The sequence below is a fragment of the Calypte anna genome, chromosome 5A, assembly GCF_003957555.1.
Source record: "Calypte anna isolate BGI_N300 chromosome 5A, bCalAnn1_v1.p, whole genome shotgun sequence".
Lineage (NCBI taxonomy): Eukaryota > Metazoa > Chordata > Aves > Apodiformes > Trochilidae > Calypte > Calypte anna.
Window position 1 is genome coordinate 20979746 of NC_044251.1, and position 25653 is coordinate 21005398.

The 25653-nt window shown below is 41.3% G+C and overlaps 1 protein-coding gene across 2 annotated transcripts in view; it reads left to right on the plus strand.

Annotated features, from left to right (window-relative positions):
- The window catches only part of ESRRB (estrogen related receptor beta), a 122722-nt gene that overhangs the window by 28167 nt on the left and 68902 nt on the right, over positions 1 to 25653 (plus strand). Inside the window, exon 1 of one of the 2 annotated variants that reach the window (XM_030451779.1) lies at positions 13258 to 13313. The exons of the other annotated variant lie outside the window; for it this stretch is intronic. Coding sequence (XP_030307639.1) covers positions 13264 to 13313 — 50 coding nt within the window. The 5' untranslated portion in view covers positions 13258 to 13263. Of the gene's footprint in view, positions 1 to 13257; positions 13314 to 25653 lie in introns of those variants that run through there. 2 annotated transcript variants of the gene reach the window in all.

The following is a 25653-nucleotide window of genomic DNA, read 5'->3' on the forward strand; positions in this document are numbered from 1 at the left end:
AGGATCAGATTATTTAATTATTATTTATTATTAATTTTCTAATTTTTCCCTTGCTTGGATTCCACGATAGCTGGAAATAAAGGCTCCTTTCGCTGTCTGGGTGCATCCGTGACATTGACTCTGTCTTTGAGATGGGGAGCACCCTCTGGTGGTTAAGGATAATCTGACATTTCCTGGGATTGGCACCCATCATACCTGCAAGCTGCCAGTTTAACTGAGCGTGAGGAAATGCTGGCTTTCTGTCATTGCTGGGATGGGTGTTTGGGGCAAAAATGCTCTCTCAGACTTTCTATGCCAGGAATCCGAGCTGATCCCTCGGGAAGGCCTGTGAAAAGGGTACCAGGTGTGCCTGGCCTGCTGTCATGCAAAAACTCACTTTCAGCCCCTTCTTGCTTTTTTTCTGGTGAGAGGGCAAGTAAATCTCAGTTTTCTTCTTTAAATTCCCAGTGAACACAAGATCTGGCTCTGGCTCTTTCTCTAGGAACTCCTGTTCCCTGCCTCTGCTCTTGTTCCTGTCTCCCCAAAGCACTAGTTTTGCACCCAGAGCTCTCTCTAGTCCAGTTCTGTCCAGATTTGCTCTGCCTTGGTGCTAAAGCCAGCACAGTACAGGCAGCACAGGAATTCAGCTCAGGTTTCCCTTCCTCCCTAAATGGATTAACAGGCTGAGGGGATGTCTCTGCCTGCCCGACTCAATCTTCATTAGCTAACATGTTTCACCAGACGCAGTTGCATCCTGGTCTGGAGAGATGTTTGACAGGAGTGGATCCTGGGCTTAGCCTCTCACAAAGGCTGTTGTGTCTTCTGAGAAGGTTTTGATAGCAATGGTCTGTGGGCTGCCTTGAGTGGTAGGGATACAGGAGAGGAAAGCACCAAGATGTGATCCTTTTTCTATGGGGTGTTTGCTTAAGAATAACTGATCTGCACCCTCTGCTGACTGAGGGACCCTCACTCCTACATAATGCATATGCTGTGTGTGTGTCAGAAAATGTTCTGCACTTCTGAAGGTGCACCCACATGGGTTTTGTTTGTTTGTTTTTCCTTCATGTTTTTCAGCCCAAGGAGGATCCTGAGTATATTGGGCTACCTCAGAAACTTCCAATAGCTCACTGTCATTTCTGGGTGCCCCTTCTTGAGCACTTATCTTACAGGTTGGCAATGTGAATGCAGTATTTCCTAACAAGCTATATGCAAGCAACTGACCCTGTCTCCTCAGCCCCTTCACCCCTGCTCCTTTGTGGTGGTCATTAATGGGTGTTGTACCCTTGCACAGGCAGTCTTTTTTTTTATAAGTGCTGCTGTTTCCTCAACCCAGACAATATCTTTTCTGTACTAGGAAGCTGTACACTTAAATTGCATTGATTTTAAAACAATCCACTTAAACTAGTGAAAATCCAAACTGTTGGAAGCTCTCCTGCCCATTTGAGGATGTTTTATTTTCACTCATTAGATGTCTAAACATGTTTACTTTCAGCAGTAATGAGTGCCTTTTGCACCAGCTTAAGTTAATCTACTTAAAATTGTACCTTGAATAACACTGTAGTAACATTTGCATGCTAAGAAAGCCTGTGAGGAGAGAAGTTGAGCACTGGGCATCACTAATACCAAATGCCATTGTGGAAAGGCAATGCCCAGCAAATGGAGGCATCAGTCTCTGTGCAGAGGCCTGAGTGTTCCCTAGCAGGAAGAGGCCTCCTCTGGGCTCTCAAATGCATGTAAATAGGTGCAGATTAAAGCTTGTGTTTTTGGAAAACTGAGACACTGTGAAACCACAGAGCATGGTACAGAAAATGTGACTGAAAAATCTCAACGGTGTTTCAAAAGGAAGAAAATGTTCTTCTTTTGTTTTTGTTACCTGACCATTGCAATGGGGGAAGTTGGTGTGCCCGACTCTGAAAGCGGAGTCAACTGACCAGGAACAGAATCAAAATGGATTTTTTTTATTCTTCTGGCAAGTTGGAAGGGAAATAAAACAGTCAAATGACCATGAAAGGGGCAAAGGATACTGCATACTCTGGAGATTTTAGAACCTAAGGCTGAAGGATTCAACCTAAAGGATTAATTGTATTTTGTGTGTTAAATAACGTGTGTTAAAGCACACAAATGAATAACCCTGGCATTTATGAACTACCAATGTATTTGGGTTGGTTCAAGCAACAAGCCAATGGTCAAAGTAGAGCCAGCTCCCCAGAGAGCCCTGTGTTGTCTTCAGTTTAGCTCCCTGGGAGGTGCAATGTTCTTTGGAGCAGGGCTAAATAGCTATCAGTGCTTAATGATTTTCTTACTAAAGTGTGAAACAAAGGTGACACAAACCCTAAAAATGTAACCTGTTTCTGAATAGGCAGCAAAGGAAGTTTCCTTTGAGACACCAAATAAGAACTGTTTCACTGAATGGAAAATGGATCCTTTCTATACTGTTCTTTGGAGGAAGAAAGAATGGGGAAACAAACCTGAATTTATATATTTACAAGCAGCAGATGTTACTTTATGTGTGGGAAGGAGCAGATTGAGGGGGATGCAGCCTGATTTAGGGCTTACTGAAGCACTCTCACTGTCAGACTTAGTGCCTTTTTGATGCTGGGGCTACCTTGGATCACTGATCTTGATGAAGAAGAAACTCTTTTTTTCCAGTCCTTTCCTTTACAAAGGTTTCCCAAAGCACTTTATGTATTAATGAGTTGTTTTGTTAACACAACTGGTCTCGCAGTAGCTTTAATGGCACAAAACAATGAACTGATTTGAGACCAGAATTGAGAAAGAATATCATTGCTGGTGAGTAATTCAAAATTTACTAGCAGAGGTGGAGCAGGAATAAACAGGGAATGTTGAATGAGATGTGTCTAAAGCAGTAGTTCACTGTCTGCTTCTGCCCTTTTCATCTCAATCTTAGGCACCTCATCAGTACTGAACTGCAGGGAGACACCAATTGACATAGTGCAAGCTGTACCACTCACCCCATCAGTGACCCTTTTATAACACCACTTTCTGCAGCAGCTTCCAGCAAAAAATTTGTGGTGGTGTTCAAGAGTTTCCAAGCGCTGGTTCCCCTTTGTGTGCCTCTGACCAAACATGCTATCTGACTGGGCAGGTCAATCTCTTTCTCTACAGCTCTCAGTTAGTGGGGAAGGGTGAACTCTGAATACTGATGGGAACCCTGATTTTAGCAAATAATTCTTCTTCATCCTCCAGCTTTGGGAACAACAAGAAATTGCATCCGGAAAGACAGTACTATACCTTGAAAAGGAATTATTGATAAGATATCCAGAATTCTGTGCTTTCATACTGACTTCTTTAATTCATGTATTTCCTCCTGTTTAATCTTCTAACCCTTCCCTCCCGCTTAAATTTCAGATGTTCTGATGAACTTTGGATACAGACTAGACTGACATGCTTTCTGTACAGTTAGGATCTAGTTGCATGTAAATTCAGGGTTGCTTTATCATCTGTGGATTGAATTGAGAATGTCTATTGGGAATTTCAGGTCTTGGTTTTCTCATTGGAGGTCCTTCCATCAGGCAGGTCTGTTAAACACTCTCTGAGTCCCTAGAGGCACTTGATCTGTGTTTAAAGGAAAGCAGCTGAACCACAAGAACAGAGAAATGGCTGTGTACTCAAGTGCTATTGCTCTGAAGGGATCTTACTGTAAGCTGTGCAAAGCTTGCACAACAGTCCGGGTGCCTGGGGCTTTCCATGTGTTCCATCCCAGCAGAGATCTGTGTGATGCTCTTTCTGCTCTGAAAAAGACAAGTTGATGGCTCCTGGGTTCTTTGGGAATGAACTGTGTTTAACTCTCCTGAGGTCCAGGACAAGAAAACCTCTAGAGAATTACAAGTAGCACCTGCCTCCTGCTCCCCACTCATCTTAAAGCTTCCCCTGTGGAGATACCCACTCAGGGAGAGCAGGAAGTCCATGAATAAATAGTTCCCTCTGTCTCTTCTGATCAGCCCAGGCAGCTGTGATTGCTCCTAGATGCCTGTGTTGCTTTCTTCTTAATGGCTTTTAAACCGATTCCACCCTCATTTGATGAGCCAGATTCTTTTCCTATTTTTGGAGAACAATTTCTTCTTTTAGAGAGAGGGGCTTGGAGTGTATTTATAGTTTGTCAAGAGTTTTGGCTGAGGAGAAATAGTGCAGGTGAAGTCACAGTTTACTGCTTCCACCAGGATTCACCATGCCTTTGACTGACAAACCTCTGAAGGGCACTTCCCTGGATATTGGAGCTAGCATTGACCCTTGCTTAAGAGCACGGGGACACATGATGCTCATGGACTTCCCACAAACATTTAATAACTCTTACACCACTCTAAGACACTGCACTTTTTTGACTGTGTTTTACTGTTCAGAGAGCTAATTGCTGATACATGAGTACTTACCCTTTGCCCCACAGTGTGCTGGTAAAATTTGGGCAAGGTAAGTTAGGAGAGCAGGCTCTCACTTTTTTGTTAATCTCATCTACACCATCTCATTAATGGGCACTTGACAACTTGTCAGATATTTAGGACTTATATAAGTGCTCTTGTACTTTGTATATATGAATGTAACAGCTACAAAACAACAACAACAAAAATGGTGCTTAAATAGCAAATGTTTCGTCAAATCTAAGGGTGCTTGGTTTGCATCCTAGTACAGTCCCCCAGATATATTTATTGTTCATCTAATGGGTGTCATCTAAGTTCATCTACACAGAAGTATTCTGTACTTCTAGGTGTATTAGTACTGCCTCAGAACATACCTGCTGTGCAGTGGGACATACAAGGCACATTCTGAACATCCTTACAGAGCTGGTCAGGTGTTCTACGTGGTAGCACAGCCTTGTGCTGTGTTGCAGGACAGTGACAGTGTTGCACAAGCCCTGTTGGGTGGAAGTTAGTTGCCATGTCTGTGGTTATATTGCCTAGCGGGCTGATTAAACCCAAGTGATTGCTGGCCAATCAAGGCTAATTACTTACATTTTTTTGTTTTAACCATTCTGCTTAACCAATCAGTTTAATGACTCTTCTCATGAAATCAGTCCCTGAAAACAAAGTGGTCTCTCAAGGCTCTTTTGCCTGGTGCCTTCTCCCTCAGAAGCAAGGCAGGGACCTCCTGGCTGCCATATCCTTGGTTGATTGGCAGACATCAGTATTTGAAGCCTTGATTGTCTTTCTCTTCTACCATTTTTCTTCTATCTGCTTCTAACTTCTTGGTACTCTGAAAAAGCAGAAAGAAGTGCTGTCTCCAGGCTATATGGTTCTCAGGACTTATCTAAAAGCAACAACTTCTGGAAGTTATGTTGTAAAAGGCTTCTTGTTGATGACCACTTGAGCTATGAGATACCACCATATGTTGAGGGGCAAGGTCTAAAAGTTGAGTTGAATGCTACCGAGTTCAGCTGACTGCAAATATTTAAAGGGAGATGAGTATGTTCAACAGATGAATAGAGAGGGTAGGCATCAGTAGCCTTTGATTATCGCGAAAATAATGGTATTTAAAAAGTGAGCAAAAGACCAAAACTTGAATTTCCTGTGGAAGAAATGTGGAGACAATGGGGACCTGTTGCTAGGAGGCTGCAGCACTGAAGTTATTCTCAGACCACATGGGACAGAGATTTGGGTTTGCCTCAACAGTGATAATGAAAAGTAATCTTTCTAATGCTGCCACAAGAACAGCTGAAGCTGGCAACAGGCAACTTTGAAGGATGAAGGCATTTTTGCTGAAATCCAGTGGCACATGTTCAGGTCCATCAGGAGAAGGCTTCACTGCTGCCCACAACCACCTCTGTGCCTGGATCTCTGAAAAATGTAAAGACTTGGGAGTTTTGTCAATAAGACCTTTTCAAAGACATCCAGAGATTTGTACTTTCACATGTGAGAGAAGTTGCCATCTTTTGGAGTGCACAGGGCTGCATAACAGAAGTAGGACTGAGCTAGTGAAGCTGCTCCTTTCCATTGCTTAGAAAAGCTTTTTTTCCTCTGGTAAACAGCATCTGCCTCCTTGTGACTGGCTACCTTCTTGATACTGTACGTGTATATATTGTGTAGCTAAAGCAAGCAGACATGTTTATATGGTCCTGAGTTGCCCTGCTTCTTCCCAATAATGTTTTGTGGTATAGGCAAAGATTGGGGTTTTTGTGTTCTTTTTCAATTTCTCATTTGAAAAAGTACCACGAAATCATGATCATTCATGGTCTGTGAGCATAGTATTTGAATGTTAATGGCTTATAGACAGAGCAGTGATTTCCTAACGTTTTATTGCAGGTGCCTGAATGAGATATTGTTAATGGAACTCGAAAGTTAAAAGTGTGTTAAGAACTGTAGGACAGGGTTTTTTTGGCAAAGCTGTCTAATCAAATAATCTATCACAACAATTTGCTCTTGTCCGAGAAGTGAAACAAATGTAGTTCAGGTAATAAATAAACTCAAGAGGAAGTTGTGAAAAAATCTATATTGTTCTTCAAACACTAAAGTTAGTTCAGAACAAATCTTCCAAATGATTATGTATTTAAATGAGCTGTTTGGAGATTCCGAGCAGAAGATCCTTGCAGTTGTGCTGCTTATACAGCATGGCAGAAGGAAGCTGGCCTTTTGTCATGTTTGGCTCTAGTCAAAACCTGCAGCCCCTTACTGTTAGAAACTGCAGTATTCTGAGGCTAGAGAAGGTGATCAGGAGAGCAGTCTTGATCATCTGATGATCTCTGCTTTTTCCAGACTGTCATGCATCAGGTTTTCTAAGGTCATTTGGGACCTGCAGGTTCATGTCACTGTTAAATTCTTTTGCATAGATCCACTGTCATCTGTACTTGGCCTGGCTGACCTGGTGAGGTCAATAGTCTTCTATTGACTGTACCCAAATGAGACCAGATGGAGGTTGCTGCAGGGAAAGGAAGGTCTTTCATCCCTGTTTTCTTCATCCCTTATACTCTGGATGGTAAAGTCCTTTCACTGCTTTGCTTCTTTATAACTGCCTACATCAGTTTCCAAAAGGACTCTATTACCTACTCAGAGAAACCAACGAGGAAATTGCACACTTACCCACTGTTTTTTGTCACATCATACTACTCAGGCTGTGAAGCCTTGGCCACTGCAGCACCTGACTGCTATTCCTGAGAAATAAGATATCTTAATCTTATATCTTGTATGTGTTTAAGTTCTGCTTCCATCACAGACTTGGAAAAATTACCCTCCATCATCACTGCCTAGGCTGCAGTGGACATGCTCGTTAATAGTAACTGGAGTGTTTTTGGTTCTTCAAGGCCCTGTCCTGGTTTAGGCCAGAATAGTGCTAATTTTCTGTCTTGTGGCAGCCCCACTCCTTTTCTGGGTTGAGGCACTTGGCATTATCAGTGAACATGCCAAATATGTTTTAACTTTTTGCTTGTGATATAACAGTAAGCTATTTCCCCTGACAAGACAGTTATTTCTTTTGCTCAGTTAAGTGAGTAAACTGGTACTGACTACCAGGATTATGAAGTGATGAGAATGCATGGGCTTGGAGAGAGAAATAGCAAATTGTCTCCCAAAAGTAGAGGAATGAACAGGCATGCCCTGCAACTGGCTTTTCTGAGGACGGTTTCTGTTTGCTTAGTTAAACAAGAGTTTAAAAAAAGCAAAGAATGCCTAAGAAGTCGGTTGACAAAACATGAAAGCATATACGCTGCAATATTTCTGGGCAAGGATAGAAGTTCTTGTTAAATACCCAGCTAACTGATGTTGCAAGAGAGAGCAGAAGGCATAATTACATACATATAATTTCCCTCCTGCCTCTCTTTATGCTTCTTACTACGAACTCCTCCAGAATCTGGAAAACAGCATCTACCTTCCCTTCATCTTCTTTTTGATTTGGAAGAATATTTGGTACCTGCCTCTTACTCTGATGCCCTGTTTTGAATTCTACAAAAGTTAGTCTGGCTTTGGCAGGCTTGGCTTTGTGTGTGCTTGTGTGTCTGCTTGTGTATTTTCATCTAAGATATCAGCAGGAACATGTTCTGCTCTGGAAATAGAGTCCTGCTACTAACACTGCAAAGACACAAGGCAGGTATAGAAGGCCACAAAACAGCATTTGCCCTACAAAAATAGAGGTTATTAAAATAAAGTCTTGTTTTTTCATTGGCAATGTAGGGACTATGTCTTATCTCAGGGCTCCTAACACTGTTGTATGCAAGCACAAAACTTGATGAAAGGTCATGGTTTTGGGACAGACAATGCAGGAGAATAATGCTTAAGACACTTGTATTCAGACTCTTGCTCTGCTACAGATTTGTTCAGACTGATCTGGGCCAAGCCAGATAACCTCTTTATGGAATGATTTGTCAGTCTATAGGTTGAGAATTATAACACAGATGTTTTAAAGACTAGGGAAGTATGCCTAAGGATATTCAAATGGGCAGTGATTTAAAAATGACAATATGAAAACTATTTCCTGCTTACATAGATGGTAAGCTTCAACAGTGATAACAGTGATAGCTCTTAAATGAATGTGTGTTGTTCATAAGGCCAATTAGATTTTTTGGGGGGGAAAAAAATCTATTTGAGTTTAGTAGGAAACAAGACTTCGGTGGGGAGATCGAACTGTTTGAAGGTAGTAAGGGAAAACAGAATAAAGACCAGAATAAAGAAGGCTGTTTTGTCCTCATGGATAGAGTATGTATCTGGGATTTGCTGTGGAAGGGATTACATGTGTGAGTGCAAAAAGCCTACCAGCAATTAGGGACTAGTGCTGAGGGGACCCAAGTTTCTCTGCAGGGATACTACCCCTGCAGATCAAAGGGATTATCAAGACATGCAATGCAGTTACTTGTGTGAAGCTCAAGCAGTACTATTGACCTCAAAAGTGTCAAAGGGTTGTCTTCCAACTTCATTAAAATGAACCCTCTGTAACTGTTTGTTTCCTTAAATCAGACAGGGACTGGGAAAGCTCTCTTTTTGCGAGCTTTGAGACTGAACTTCTTGTTCCCTAACAGACAGAATAAGAATGTATATACACAAGTCCCTTCTGCCCAACTTAGGTCTCTTAATTACTGTGTATATTTTTTGCCCCATGCAGATACCACTTCACTGACTTACTTTTGAGACTATAATAATAGGGCCTTCATGAAAGGAAAGAAAGTCCTAAACCCCCAAAAGTAACTAGATCCCTCCCTCTACTTACTCAGAAAAAAACCTAGCCTTATCAGCAAGTGAAATCAAGTTTGTTTGGCATGATTTCCAGGTTACTTCTATATTAGACCAAATTAAATTTCTGTCAGTCAATCAGTCAGCCTGCTGGAAAGTCGATCATTATTCCCTGATACAAGTTAAAAAAACAACAAACAACAAACAAAAAACAAACAGAAAAAAAGTAAAAAAAAATTAATCTATCAAAACCAGATTAGTCATTCGAGGATGAGGGAAAGTCTCCAAAGTAAGTCTCTATTCGTCATCTCTTGGAAGAGTGAGTAAAGCAGAGAGCCGTGTCTTTGCAGTTCTTGCTTTCTTTCTGGGGAGAGGGATTGCATATCTCAAACAATTGATACTGCCTCTAGAACTCTGATTGCTCTCTGTCTGAGGCTAACATTAATGCAAAATCATTGCTCTGCATTTGGATCAGGTGTGAGGAGACCTGGTGACCTAAAAAGCCAGAGGGTGCCTTATGAAAGTCAGGCCAACAGGTAGCACTTATTCGAGCACCTGTGGGTATGCTCTGCTCAGAGGCCACAGACTGAGAGGCCAGGACTCTTCTCACCCCTCCTGCAGGGAGAAAACAGTAGTTCCAGGACAGGCTTCAGTCAGGATAACAAAGCTGTGCTCCCAGGGCAAGCTAGTACTGCTGTTGCCTGTGCAGTTCTGCCTTATATTTACCCAAACTGAGGTTTTTGTCTTCCAGATATGCTACCTTAATCTTACAGTCCTTTCTAACCTCATCCTGGTACTTTTAAAAAAACCACACATATCAGAAGGGTGGTCATGCTGAAGATCAGTGTTTCCTTCTTTATTCTTTGAGGGAAAGATAAATTGGCTAAATCTGTGAGAACAGCACACAGCAAGCACTGTGTGCAGAGATGTTTGCAAAAGAAGGTGAAACCTAAAGTTCCAAAATCAGCCTGCAGAACTCTTGTCCTTTTTCTTGGTGAGCTCAGGTTGGCAGATCAGGCCCAGTCAGCAGAGGTTATTCTTTTTTATCCTTCTCAGGAAGGAAGAGCCAGGGCTCTGCACAGGGAAGGCTCCATTTGTCCATTTGCACCAGGTCAGAAGGGATTAATGCTACATTTCTGCACCACTCTGTAAATACCCACCTTACCCAAGCAGTCCTCTGTCAGCAGCAGCCCATTTCCAGAGTACAAAACTACCATTGTACTGGTTATATCAGTTAATTCAGCCCTGTGGACCTTGTGCCAGGCAATCACATGGTTCCCTGCTTGCTTCACCTCAGCCTGGATAAAAGTTAAAGTGCGAAATTAAAGTATCAGCTATTGGGAAAGCAGGGCCTGCCTGCCCCTGCCAGATCATTCCTGTCCTGGTCTCCCATTCAGTGAGATTCCACACCAGAGCTAATCCCTGCACAGTCATGGTCCAGCTAGAGTACGTCTTTCTCCAGAAAATTGTTTTCCATTAAAATCAGCTCGCTGCAAGCACTCTGACTGCTCTTTAACTATAGCCCGCTCACACCCTGACTCTGTGTGCCTTCTCCAGCCTCTCTACTTTGTATCAGGAATCTTCTTCATGGGGCAACTAGGTCATCAGCGAGTCCAACTCTGACCTCAGATTTTTGTTGGAAACATCCTGGTACTGGTTTTGTCCGTCTTGTCTCTATGTGGGTCGGGTTATGTGGTTTTTGAGATTCCTTACTTACAGTCTTGGGCCCTACGAATGCTAGTGCACTACTAAAGCTTTTGCCTTCTGTCTCTTTTGAAGCACCTTAGAGTTTCTCCTGGCATGATATGTCTCTTAGGTGTGAAAAGGTAGGCATATAAGTTCCATTGGTATTAATTCTGCTTCTTGGCAAGATTTAACTTGTCACTTGTAACATTCAGGTAATCAGATGCTCCAGTACTCTTAAGGCTTAGGGTGAGTCTGTTTTACTGTGCCATCTTCATATGTACCTTTCTCCATAAAAGACCTCTGTTTTGACATTCTTAGGCTGTCCTTTCTTAAGGATAGCTGATTTGAATCACACAGCTTGACCCCACTTGGCCTGGGCATGTGCTAGAGCATATCACTAGTTTGTATGGTATTTGTTAAGATCTCTGTTAGAGGAGGTAGTGAAGAAGTTGCACTGATAGACTTCAAAAAAACAAGGACAGTTTACACTTGGCCATTCATCTTTTTTAAATATTGTTGAGTTTCTACAAATACTGATTGAAAAGTTTTAGCCTGATTTAGTCAGTGTTTATTGCCATGTTTATAGTGCTACCCACAATGCATTTTCTTCTGTGCTGGATTGCCCTCCTCATCTGAATAGCTCTAGTCTGCCCTTTGCTTCTACTGGTGCTATATGCTCTTGCCTCAAATTAAATTCTGGGTTTTATATTGAGAAATATTTTCTTAGCTCCTACTTTTTTTCATTTCCCTGGCATAAGAGAATGAAGCTTTTATCCAGGTGTGTTTGTGTGTATTTTCCATTTAAAAAATGTCTGGTTACCTGTTAAGGATATTTTTATATATTTGAGCAGTGGATGTCTAAACATGAAGTATAAGCATAGGAGAGAGACAAGTCACATTTGCATGGGTGTGGTTTGGAAGATGGGGAGAGTAGGTCACAAGGGACAGACAGATTTTGTGGGGCACCTCTGTGTGAGTCAGGCTTTCAGTGCTAGACTGTGCTAGGCATGTGCCTGAGGGGCTCACATGCTTATATGGAGAGGGATCCTCATAGATATTGGTACATTGCTGCAAACATTCACTAGAATTGTGAAAGTGTGAAAATGTGTGCGGGAACTGTGAAAGCACATGGACTCTAAAGCCAGCCAGCATGCATGTGGAGCTTTGAAAATGTGTCTTTTGTGAGGCTAGCTGTGTGTGCTGGTTTTTGATTTTTCTGAAGATTTCCGAGGGTCTGTATCTGTGTGGTTTGTGCCTGGGAATGTGCACTGTTACCCTGGATGTCTGATTCTGATCCCGTGTGCCAGGATTTATTCCAGTATGGTTTCATAGAATTAACTGAAGTGACATCTGAATTGCACTGCTTTGAAATTGGACTTGGGCGCTCTTCGGTGTGTGTGTGTTACGAGTTTGTCTCTGTGTACAGAAAAGCAGATACCTGAGGGTAGTGACCAGACCGTGTCAGTGTGGGACCTGGGCCTGTGCATGTGCACAGAACGCATGTATGTGGAGTAGTATTTGCTTGTAACGGTGCCTGGGACACGCGTGTTCCTTCCAAGAGGCACGCTGCTGCAGCGGGCTGTGAGTGTGGCATGCCCGAGCAGATGTAAACAGACCATGGGGCACTCTTCACCTCAAGGTCTTGCTTAACCCTAAGCTCTACAGCCGATGCCCACGAGAGACAGATGAGTGGGTGAGAGGGAAGGGGAGCGTGCGCTGCCGCCGCGAACATTGCCGTGGTGGGACCCGGCTGGAGCTGCGATTTCGTGTGACCCGCGCTGCCGGCAGCCTCGGCGCCTCAGCTTCGGTGCCAGGGCCAGCAGTGCCAGCGGCCCGCACTCCACCCCGCGGGGCCCCAACTCCTACGGCCCCTGGCCGCGTCGCCCCGCCGCTTGTCCCAGGGGAACACAACGCCCGCCGGGCCCGGGGCTGCGCTGCGGTGCCGGGTCCGGTGGCCCCCCCGGCCGTGCCTCCCCCAGCCGCGCTCCAAGCCCAGCCCCCGCGCGGGAGCCAATAGCCGCCCGCCCGTCTTCATCCGTCTCCCGGCGTTAAAGCTACAGCGGGGCTCGGGGCGGCGAAACCCCCCGTGGCCGCGTCCTGCGCGCCGCCCGCCGCCCGCCTCCCGCCGCCCTCAGTGTGTCCGCACGCGGGTGCGGAGCGGCGCGGCGCTGCCTCCCGCCGCCGGGCTCGGGCCGGCTCCTCTTCCCGGCGCTCCCCGCCCTCCTTGCCCGCTGCAGTTTAGTTTTTCTCTCTTGTTTTTCCTTTCCTTTTTTTTTTTTTCTTTTTTTTTTCCCCTTTCTTTCTTTCGTTCATTCTTTCTTTCTTTCGTTCATTCTTTCTTTCTTCATTCATTCTTTCTTCCTTCTTCCTTCCTTCCCTTTACTTTCCCTTTTTTTTCTTTTTTTTTTTTTTTTTTTTTTTTTTTTTTTTTTAGTATATATATATATATATAAAATTTTCTCCTCCAACCGGGAATGCTCAAACTGGACTGATGGACATTTCCGAGCTCTGCATTTCCGACCCGCTCGGCTACCACAACCAGTGAGTGTGCCGTGTCGGGACCGGGCGGGCCGGGGGCGGGCTGGGACCGGCGCTGCGTCCCGCTGCGGGTGGGACGGGGCAGCGACCCTGCTGCGTCCCTGCCGCAGAGCCGCCTGCGCCCGCCCCCGCGGAGCACCGCATGTGCCGGGTCTGTCTGAGCAGGGCGATGCGTACCTCTGCGAGGGCAGGTGCGGCAGCGGCCGCGGAGCAGCGCTTCGCGGGGGCGGTGTGTTGGTGTGTTTCTTTTTTGACGTTTAACTTCTCCCTCTAATGCTTCATCTCCTAGGAACAGGCAGCTAACTGTGAGCACTGGCAGTCCTTTCTGCGCAGTTTTACTTTCCGTCTGTGCTAGAATTAGATGAATTAGATGAATTACTAGGTGGCTATCAAGAGATGTGCGTATAAAATTACACGAAGATGACACATTAAAGCATTGTCTTTTATTTTAAAACTGCGTTTTTCATCTAAAGTGCCCTATGGAAATTTAGTTTCCCACAGCTTACTGTTTGCGTAGCCTGACCGGGGAAAGACTGGAGTGAGTCAGAGGGCTGGAGAGCAGACATCCCGAGCTGGGACCGGTGGCTGACACCTTAGCACCTGCTACTGCTCTTTGTATTCCGAAGTGGGCTGTGCCTGGTAATGCTGTGCTTAAAATCGCTTCAGCATTTCAAGTTTGCTTTGATCCTTTTGGGGAACTTAGGAAACAAGGCAAAATCTTCTCAGCGTTTGCATCCAGCTGGCTGAAGCAATTAATTTTAAATGAGTTTCTCCTCTCCAATAAATCTCACCCTGAGCAGAGTCCCTTTTTGTGTGTTTGCATGTTAATCCGCGTGTCACTTACACAGGTTCTGTGGTGTCATCAGAGGTGTGAGTGAAGTAATTTTGTTTATTTCATTGCTTTTGTTTTAAGAACACGTTGTATTTAGTAATATTAAAACAACCAAACAAAACCTCACAATGATACTTACCCCTCTTTCCTCGTTAGAGCAGTGTTTTATCTGTGTGTCTCTTGTTTCCTGATATTCCATCTGTCCTTACATTCATTTCTTCTCCCTTTAATCCCTTGCTTCCAGCGGTTTTATTAAAATGAGACTTAGTATTGTTAATAGAAATTAATAATCTAGCCCATGTGATTTTCTTTTCCCCACTGGTGCTTCACTTGTGGCTGCTCCATTTTGAATTAAAAATAAATAAACAGTTTCTTGAGGGAAATGTATTCTTTATTCTGCTGGGAGTCTCTTAATATTAAGGCAAGGGAAAAAAAAGTGCATTTACCTTCATTTAAAAAAAGTACAAAATGCCACAATCACACAATCAAAAGCTAGATCATAATCACTTACTATATTGTCTCAAGTTTTTCTTTTTTTTTTTTTCCTTTATACTTTTGAAATTGAGAAATGGAACTAAGAAAACAAGTGATCTGTATGTTGTATTACTGTTCACCCATTGTACTTTCCTGTGGGCTAGCAGTTAGCTCTCAGTCAAGTGTACCTCACCTGTATTCACAACTCTTTCGCCGCAGAGTAGACAGATGAAGGTGGCACTGAGAGAAGTGCCACTGAGCCCCTTTGGCTTTATAGTAGAGAGAGTGCTGCGTTTTGAGATGAGAAACTGTTAGAGAGCTCTTGGTTTACAGAAGTGCTTGGCTTGGTTTTGTGTGCCAGCTAACCTTCTCTTTAATGATGACGGGGAAAGAGAGAGAGACATTATTTAAAATATCTCAACTTATATTTTTCAATATATTTTAAATTTTATTTTTAATTTAGAGGAGTACACCAAAGCAGGGAAGTATGACTAAGCCTGGTAAAAGTTATTGAGAGAAAGATGTGAGAAGCCTTAAAAATACAGTATATTTCAAGGTGTATATGCAATGTGTCAGATGCTGGTTTGATTTACATTCTGCTTTTGTTAAGGTTAGATTTCAGATTGCATTCCTGTAGCTGAGGATAAAAGCTGGCCCAATATATATCCCTTTAGTCATTTTTTTCTCCCACTATAGCACAATTGTATTGTGAACATATAATGTAAATACAGGTATGTGTCACTACCTAGCTGTGTGAGCAATATTATCTTTACTGTACCGATTTACTCTTCTGTCTGCTAGCTACTGAAAAGACTTTAATAGTAATTTTCCGTTTTTAAAAGAAAAATAATACTTCTTAGAATTATGTGGAGAGCAATTTGTGTCAATTTGCGCCTTAAATTAGGAGTGACTTTTAAAACATTGCAAACTGCCTCGTTTTGTTTAGTTGATTGTTAAGCCGCAGGAAAACATAGGCGGAAGAGTAGAATGCAGGAGGGAAAGTGGATGTGGTCACTCAATATGTGATCCATACAGTTACCTGGAAACTGTATTTCACCATAATTATTGAAAGAGAGAGAGAATGAATAAGGCACAGAAGTGACTCCTTTCACCTTGGAGTTTAAGGAAACTTGATTTTTGTAACAATCAGACCCAAGGAAGGTCTCAACAAAAAACAAGCAAAGGAATTCAGTTTCCCTAGTTGCACTTTTCAGGTTTTGGATTTGTCTTCCTCAAGCAGTGAAAGTCCCCTTTCCTTTGCCTGCTTGTGTTGATCTGAGTGATTACACCAGGAACCTGCGGAAGTTCTGGTCAGCGGGTTGTATGGTTTCCCTTGGTGCGGGATCTTTTAGGGAGAGTAAGAAAATATTAATTTTGACCCTCTGTGCATGCTTCCTAAGGCAGCATATGTATTTTGTTTCTTGTGTAGGAATCACCTCTTTAGCAACTGCTTACTACCTTTGGGTACTGAGCCCTTGGAGGATTATTCCTGGAGTAAGTGATGCAGCTCCAAGGAAGAAGCTTTTGTATGAGTTTGAATTGGGAAACTAAAGACAATGATTTGTACCTGCAGCTTGTTTCTCAGGTGAGGGCATATGGTGAGAATACATTAGTTACACTGTACTGACAATGTCTATCTGCAGTGCAGCAGGAAAGGAATGCATGTACAGACACCACACATGGACACTCTGAAATATAAAGGATGTGATTGTATTAACACAAGAACACAAGTGTGAATCTACGAGGATTAACATGAAGGTTAAATACATAAACTGAATATTGGTGGTGTGTCTCTCTTGTATGCAAACCTAACACTTTCAGAGGTGAGTGAAATACGGCATTTTTAGTTTTCTGTATTAACTTCCACCTCCCATGGAATTTTTTTTGCCTAGTTGCCACTGGAAATATTGATAGGACTAGAAAATTACCATTTCTGTTTCTAATTAATATTCTACCTGATAGACAGAAACTGACCAAGAAACCATCATGAAGGGAAAATAAAAATCATTGCCAAATGAGGGCATCCTGCCAGATGCTATGTCTCTTACACTGTTTCCTCTGATGTACAAGACAGACACATGAGTCACTGATCTAATAAAAATGAAAATTATTTCAAGAACAGAGGGAAAAAGTTGAAAGGAATAAGTGATACCCATGATAGAGAGATGGAAAGGTATAACTTTTGAGTTTTAAGCCAATGAAGGAGCAAATTCCGAACCCTGCAGCAGAGAATTTACAAAGTGTTGCCCCTGACTCTAAAGCACAGACTGAGGAAATGTGACTTGACTTCAGAGGTTACTGGAAATCTCAGTATTCCGTGAATGGGAGGAAATCTGAGTCAGAGGAGCTGAATGCAACTGTCTGCTCTGAGTATCTCTGAAAGTCTGGGATAAGAAGGAGTTGTTAATTGGGTAGAGTGGAGAGAGGAGTTGTTTGTTTTATTGACAGAATAAATTGAAAAACCTCTGTAAGGGAAATGGCCTAGTTATCAGGTTTCTGACCAGGTTCCCGTTGTAGAATGGGGTCTTGGTACGCTAAACTTATTGAGCATGAGGCTGATGAGGGAATTTGTACATTTAAAGTATTTGTATTAACTTTTCCCTCTTCTAGTTCCATTTGTAAAAGTAAAGATGAGTTAATCATTATCAATTATTGAGAAATATGGAAAGATCGATATATTTTTAAAATAGGATTTTTTTCACTATATTGATGTGAAGTTATCAATAATTATTGCATTTAGCCTGAGAGGGGAAAGACTTTGGAGAGACAGCATCAAGAGAAAGTTGCTGTGTCAAAAATTTTACATCCCGTTTTCTTCTTGAAGTGAACATTGCTCTAGTCTCCATGTCCTTTCCACTGTTATTCCACAGCCCAGTTTCTGTGCTGTTACTACTGCTCTGAATTTCATGTCGTTTGAAGACACCTGTATTCTTCCAAGTAATTCTAGTTCATTAAGAAGTTTTGTGCATTGAGTTGATGGGTTTCTTTACCAAATTTTCAAGGGCTCAAAGGATACAGACTCTCTTAGGGAACAGAAGAAGGGAGAAAGTAAAAGGTTTAAACCTGAAACTATATGAACTTTCTAGATTTTGTTGAGAACATGATAGAATTTCTCCAAAGAGTATAAAATGTCCGAGATATTTAATTAAGGAAATAAATGGTAAAAGTAGAAAAAGATTGTGACACATCTTTTTCTTGACTATAGAAGGCTGACTATAAAAGCTGAAATCCTTTCCCCAACATCTAGCTTATGGTCCTTGGTTCAGGAGTCGGGGATCAAACAACAGGAGCTAGTGTTGTGCGTGTACAGTTCCCATGTAGATTTCATAGATGGTAATTCTTTCCAGTCAGACCTGTTATTTATTCCATCTTGCTACTGATGGCAACTTTACAGCCAGGGAGCACAACAGAATTTTTAGTCTGAGCAAGTATATTTAGCATCTGTCCAGTAGTCAGCAGCGAGGTTCCTAGGTAATACTGCTATGGAAAATGGGGAGTTGAGGGGGAAAGGAAAGATCAGAGCTTCCAGGGCAAACTATGAATCAGATAATTGTTTAGTGAAAGGACTTAGCAAAGCAGATATTGGCGGTACTTGGCTTTGGTGACCTTGACAAAAATAGGAAAATCTTGATTTCTTTTTGTCTTCCCAATATCAGTTGCATTTGAATTGAAAACACAGTCATCTCTATGTAGCCTTCATGTGTAAGTGCTTCGTGCCTGTCATAGGGAACAAAATAATTTACTATTATTTATTACTAATAGCTATGAACCTGGTGAGTTTTACTTCTTATAAATTAAATTGTAGTCATTTACTCTCTGCATTTGTTTGCATCCCTGCTGTACAGCCTCTCTCTAAAGCTCTGCCCTATCTCTTCAGAGCAATAGAGATGCACAAAATGATCCTTGCAGCTGGAGCATGATGCACTTTGATTCTTCCAGTGCTTGAGAATCTGGCTGCTGGCAGGGACTGTCCGTGAGGAGAAGCATGCCTGCTCAAGGTGGAACACACTGTATAATAATATATTTGTCATGTTTGTAATTGCAAATGTAATTAGCAAACAAGCTCTGGGGGATTGAGGACTTGAAACTTTCACTGCACATCATTTGACCCTATCTTGACTGGACTGGAGCTTGTATGCCAGTATTAACCCTTGCTGTTCTTGCAAAGAAATACTCCTCCTAGCTGACAAACTGCTGCTAAGTTTCCTGTCTTTTTTGGGCTTTTTGAGTCTTCCCCTCTCTAATTTTTAAATTTTTGCTTTTCAAAAAAAAATTTGGGTTTTTTTTTTTTTTGGTTGTTTGTTTGTTTGTTTGTTTTTCTATGAGAAGCATCATACCCATATTTGCTTATACCTTCTTTTATTGTGATAGCAAGTGCTCATGTTGCTCCTGCAACACACACACTAATATTTCCTCTCCTAGCACTTCTGATAGAGTCTGGAAAGCATTCTGCAATGCCCTTTGTGAAGAGCACTGTGTACCAGTAAGTGCTTTTGCATACTGAGCTGTTCAGTGCATTCCTATCACCACAGGCAACGTTACCATTCAGTGCCCCTTGCACTTCGCAAAGACAACTTGTGAAAAGCAGGTGGCAAGCTGTTATCACACAACCTGCGATGGCTCTGTGTCCCTGCTGAGCTGGAATTTTCTTGTACTCTCTTTCTGAATCAGGGAGAAATAAATATGTAAGAAATACTATTCATTTTGTGGGATCCTGGCAAATCTCAGTCTGGTCACCCTTAGGATGACTTTGTTGTCCTACAAAGGATATTCCCGATCCTTGACGATTTAGTGATCAACAACAAATCTGTTCATAAAGTCCCAAACGTATGTATGCATAGGAAGCAAAGAGGGCTACTTTGCTTTTTTATATGAATACTGTTTCTTATTTGTTTTCTTCTTTGTTTTCAAGATCAGATTTAAATTGCAATAAGATTTGTGATAGGACTGTTCTGAGTTTTATTTATTCTTGCATTTTTGTATATGTGAATGGAAATAAGTCAAATTTAGAGGGAGGTGGCTATTTTCATACAATTTTTTGTCATGACTGTAAGGACATCTCACAAATATTGAAGGCGTGGAAAGGAAAGGAAGCCTATTCTAGTTTCTTCTTGTTAGGGTAAGAGCCTTTGATGAGAACACCTTTCCTCAGTCCAGATTTTTCTTTCCCGTTCCTGGAAATTATGTTGCATTTACCATGTATTTCAAGGGTCCTATATTTTTCTTAAGTTAGAATAGCCTATGATGCAAGTGATGGAAGTGGTACCTCCAGTCTGGAGTATCTTACATAACAGGAGACAATTTCTCATAGCACCTTTTGTTTTTAATTGATTGTCTGTGTTGTATTGCAGCTGTTCTTAGATGAGTTTTTTTTGTTGCTCTGCATCTACTGTTCTAAAGGGCTTTTTGTACATACAGCATGTTTAGAAGTGTTATTTTCTAATTTTTCCCCCTTTTCTCCTGGTACTTTAAAGTTCCTTTTAGTAATAATGGCCCGCAATCTCCGGTGATGGAGCCGTCAGTGTGAACAATGCTGGTGAGTGTATTGTCTTGATGTCCTTTTACTCAACAGAAAGGTCAAAAGAACAGATTTTTTAAAGTGTTCAATTCTTCTGTTACAATTTTGCATATGGAGACGATTTTAGGTATGTGTAAGCACTTGGATGAAAATAAGACAGAAATAAGATTTTCCATCAGTTATCACAAGTACTTCTTTTCAAAATGTGCCAACATGAATGCTTGCAAACCAAATTCTCACTGAGATTTACACCATTTTATATATTAAAAATTAAACAACTGAAAAGAAGGACACTAAAGAAATATTCTTCAAAGATTTTATTTTTTTAAAATCTTTTTTTTTTTTATTCAGTTGATGTGTCGAGTTTCTAGTTCTCAAACGCATAATTCGTTTCCTGATTTAAGATATTACCTAGATAAGTTTTTCACACATGGCAACATAGCAGTGGAGAACATAGCATGTCACTGTTTTTTTTTTTATTTTATTTTATTTTGTATACATCTCCAGAATTAGCCAATGTGCGTTTTTAGCATTTTTAGCATTTTAGCGTCTTTAGCATTTTCTTCATATACTTTGCTTTTTAATTTGTAAAATAATCTTTGATGTACACAGTAATTTTTAGGAGTTACTGTTGCTTTATTTTTGTTTCTGGACCATGTATGGCATGTTTTTGCTATATGGTTTTAACAGTACAGAAAGTGCTGTAGAGGAATAAGAGTGATTTAATTTTTTAAAACACAGAAGTTCAGTTCTTCTTTAGCTTCTTTTCAGACATACATAATGTTATTGCTACTTTTATCTCTGAGTCTTCTAATTCAGTTTCTTCCTAGTTTTTATATTTCTTTTGATTAGGGGTTTTGATTATTTTTGTCAACTAAGAGAGTAATGGTACAGGGAGGTACTGAAAACATTCTCTTATGAAACTAAAACCGCTGGTGCCTATTACCTGACACTCTTTAGTAGGCAATATTTGTTATCAGATTCATGGGTAGTGCAAAGCTGTCTGGCTGGATCAGGGTTCTCCGTGCACCTGACTGTATTAAGCAGCGACATCCAAGCACCGGCAGCGCAGCCCAACCCAGGGGCTGGGGCAGGGATGGGGCTACATCTCTCTGATACAGTCCAGGCTCACGTTCAAAGCCACACTGTTCCTCACACTGGAACTTGAATTTCAGTGCTTGGGCTTTGTGAAGAGAGGTGGCTTGACTTCTTGTAGGTTCATTTTGCCTTAATAGATTGTAGCAAATCTGACCTTTTGAAAATGATGGTTAAGTGTATCATGTGTCCCTATTTATTTACTTTAGATAGACATGCTAGTCACTTCTCCTTCAGTGTAATTGATACAAGTTGCATAGTGGCACCAAGCACACTGTAAAGATTGGAATGAGTCAAGCACGAGAGAAACAGTTTTCTTGCATACAGAGATCTGTAATTACCTGTATGGATGCGTATCTGGGTGTATGAGCACACACTTAAATTACATGTGTGCATACTGTAACAGAACACACATCTATGTGAAATATAAAAAAATTTTTATATAGCCACATGTTCATTTAATAGTGCATATTGTACTGTTTCAATGAAACAGTTATCCATATAATGTCTATCTGTACACATATGCAATCCTTTATGAATATAGTTACAGATTTCTGTGCACATACAGGTATATAAAGTTATTAAAAAATAAGGATAGGTGTGTCTGTCTCCATTAGAAGGTTCTTGCAAGTATTTGTTAATTAAAGTCTGTAAATTTGCTTATAGCCTTGCATAGAAGGTGTTCTATAAATGTAGAATGCTGTATGTTACGTATGTAACATTTATGCTCAAAAAAGAATAATTCTGTTTCTCATGGAAAAAATATAATTATGGGTTATATAGGGTTAGGTGCTAATGCAGTTAAATTTTCTGTTTATAAATCAATGCATATCTGAATTTGTGGTTTTTGAAGATAAGCAGAAATTTTCTTTATATAAAGCATCAGAAAGGAATTTGAAAAATTGTGTACGGAACATAGACCCAGCTGTAACATTGTCCAGATAAAGCTGGGCTCATGTGCCATAGCCAGAAAAGTCAGTGGTCTGGGATTTCTTTCCTCTTTTTTGTTTAATTTTTGTTATTTTGGAACTTGTATTTCTTTTTCATATGATTTTGATTTTAGGAGGCACAAAATATAGTGTGCATCCCCTTTCTTAGGAAGTTATTTGATGAGATACTTTGATTTTTTTTTTATTTCAACATCTACAGTGCTTCTGACCATTCTCTTTATTTTTTTCAGAAGTGTTTTTTTACTTTAAAACAGTGATTCCTTTTCTTCTAGCAATTACAGCTAGGGGACTATCATTGCAGAAGAAACTGTAAGCCTTAATCATTACTTCTCTAGTAATATGAATGTTCTCTCTCAAAATTTCCACACCTGAGTTCCTATTCTGACATGGAGCTATTTTTAAAAATAGGAACAAACTTAATTCCACAGCTGTTTTAAATAACATGATTATGAAACAAAAAGCAAAAGTTCTCACAGTGCAGTGATGTAGTATTTATACATCTTTTAATACACTAAATTTTCTTAGAATTTTCCCCTCAGGTGTTCACGGAAAAATAGATGCATCCCTCTCTGCCTTTTTGATTGCCTTTTGGAAGAAGAAAAATATCTGCTTTTGGCTGCTCTGCTTTTTCAACATAGTTACTTTGCCTCAGTCTCTGCAAAATATTACAGATTCAATTCCCCTGTTGGACCAGGAGTTAAAAATTAATTCATGAATAATAAAAACCAATCAGTCTTGTTGAGTTTAAGAAGGATTAGAAGAGAGGTTTTTGTACAGAAGTGGTTATATATCTTGGTGGGGATGTTGTTGGACTAATAGATATTGTAGTAGGTCCTGTTGGTTATCTGATAAAGGTAGCTGATTTTGCAAATAGGATTGTTATCCTGATGACTAACGAGTCTAATATTGGATGGATTAAAAGAGATTGCGCAGCTCGTGTCTATTATAAGTTCTCTACTCCCTCTTAGGAGATAATTTATTTGATTCAAATGTGTAGATTGAAAGGAACTAGGTAAATACATAACATAAAGGGACAGTTCATGTTACCTTACTGGAGCTGGGATTTTCCAAGAAGACGATGTGACTCGGGCGCCAGATTCCATTGAGTATCTGCGTGCATGTGGTGGCTTTCTGTCCATAGCCTGATGAGAGGCTGTGCTCAGACATCAGGCTGTGCTCAGAACATATAACTGATAGAAGTTGGGCACAGCAAAACTCATGATCCCCTTGAGACAAAGGAAGAATTTGCACCCAAAATTTTGTGATGCAAAAGCTGACGTTGTCCCTACATAGATAGGCTTTTGAGGGGGAGAAATAAGTAGGAGACATGGCTTCAGAGGAATGGGGGGGCCAGGGTGATGGAAATCTCAATTTTTAAAAAAAAGAGCTCAGAATTAAAGACTTCAAGGAAGCTGGTGGACAAAGGTGGCTTGTTTTAGGGACAGTGTTTGAGCCTGCCATGGGGTGTAGGAGGAAGGCTGTCCCTCTGCATCAGACAGCCATTCAGCACTGTTAGGTGGTGGTCTGGTGAAAGAAGAGAATATAGCTGCTGTGGGCAAGAAGAGATAGATCATTTCAAATGTCTGGTCCATAAAAGCTCCTTAGGACTACAGAGTCTTGGTGAGAAAAGCATCTTCAGTGACCAATTCTCTTCCCTTAAGAATTCACTGTCATGCTTAAGAGCCTCTGCATCTCTGTCTTTCAGCTGTTGTCGTGGGAAAACTTGCAAATGCAGGATCTCTGGGAGGTTAAAGGCAGTGATATTCAGCTTGCTGGTGACTGGCTGTTAGATTTGGGTAGAAATAAAAGCAGCATAAAGAGAAGCATCATTCCTTTGAAAGGAGAAATCGTTTTGCTTCCTTCAGTGGGGGACTGGCTAATGGCTTTGCCTCCAGCTGCCCATTGCTCCAGCGCAGGTAGGAGCAGGAAGAACTCTGCAGCCATCTGCAGGGCTCTGCTGACAGTGCGCCGGGCACCTCACTTCTGCCAAAGGGGCTGCAGGGCCTGTCTGGAGAGCAGCCATGGCACCTTTCTTCTCACAGGACAGCTCTTTGGAAACATTCAAATTACTTTGTCCTCTAAAAAGTGCACACGGGTTTCTCCTGGGCATCTTGGCAGTGCTCTCATTACAGCATTAAAAGTTTCCATGTATAAACATGGACCTTGTGGAGCCTCCAGAGATGCTCTCTTCTCATCCATGACAAGTCCTACCCTGCACACTCCTCTCTGCATCTTAGTAACACATGTTTAGATGCTGTCACCACATAGCCTGAAGAGCGCTTCCATTGTCTGTGGAGATCTCATGGTAAAGACACTTGATGAGGAAAGAGAAATCTTAGTGTTTCCCATATGAGTTTCAGGCAGTCTTTGAAAAATACCTAATTGTCTTTATGAATGCATCTTTTGTATATTTGCATGCTGTTTCCTAAATGAAGCAATCTGTTGCTTTTTCACAGAATAGTTGAGGTTGGAAGGGACCTCTGGAGGTCATCTGATCCAGCCCTCCCTGCTCAAGCAGGGCCACCCATTGTCCAGAACCATGTCCAGTGGCTCTTGAATATCTCCAAGATGGGAGGCTCCACAACCTCTCTTGGCAGCCTGTGCAAGTGCTCTGTCACCCTCAGTGTGAAAAAGTGTTTCCTTGTTTTGTGACAGACTCTATTATGTCTCAGTTCATGCCCTCGTGTTGTGCCCGTTGCATTTCTTTACTCCTACTTGAGTTTACCCAATGTTTTTATTGTTTTAAAACTCTTATCTAGTTTGTCAGTCTCTTTCTAGTAAGGTGACACACAGAAATTTTAGGTACATTTACATTAAACCTATGAGAAAGAGAACTATCCCCAACCTGGTTCCCTGGCAAGTCTATCTTGATTTCAGTTGTGAAGGTGATTGACAGCTGGAAGTATAACTGTGTCATTGGGATCTGAATCACTGAGCTCTTCCAGACTCAGTTATGAATGGCAGGTACGTTGTCTTAAATTCACAATTGGTTCAAGAACGTCTCATCAAGAGATGCAGGAATTTCTCATCTAGTCTAAGGTATTGCTTGTTCACATCACAATATGTTGAATACATAGAGGTATTTGTTTCAAGTATCCTCTTTATCTTTTTCTTATTCAGCTGATAGTTTGTGGGGGTTAGTTTAAATGAATAGTTTAAATGAATATCAGTGAGTAACAATTAACTGCAGATTTAACAGGGAAAATTAATTCATTTGGGGTTCACCATTTTTTTGACCCCTGTCCTCAATCCTCAGTGTCTCTGGTTTGTTCTGGGAGAAATACATCTCTGTGGTCTCACTGTATCTTTGGTACCCCACCAATGTGAGAGTTAGGGTAAAGATTTAACATTGTTCATTGTGTGAACTACTGAACCAGGGAAGAAAATTTAAATAGTGGCAGAGAAAAATCTTTGAAGAGCATGCCATATTGAAATGACTTCTACCGTGATAGAAAACCTGCCTGTAATAAAGTA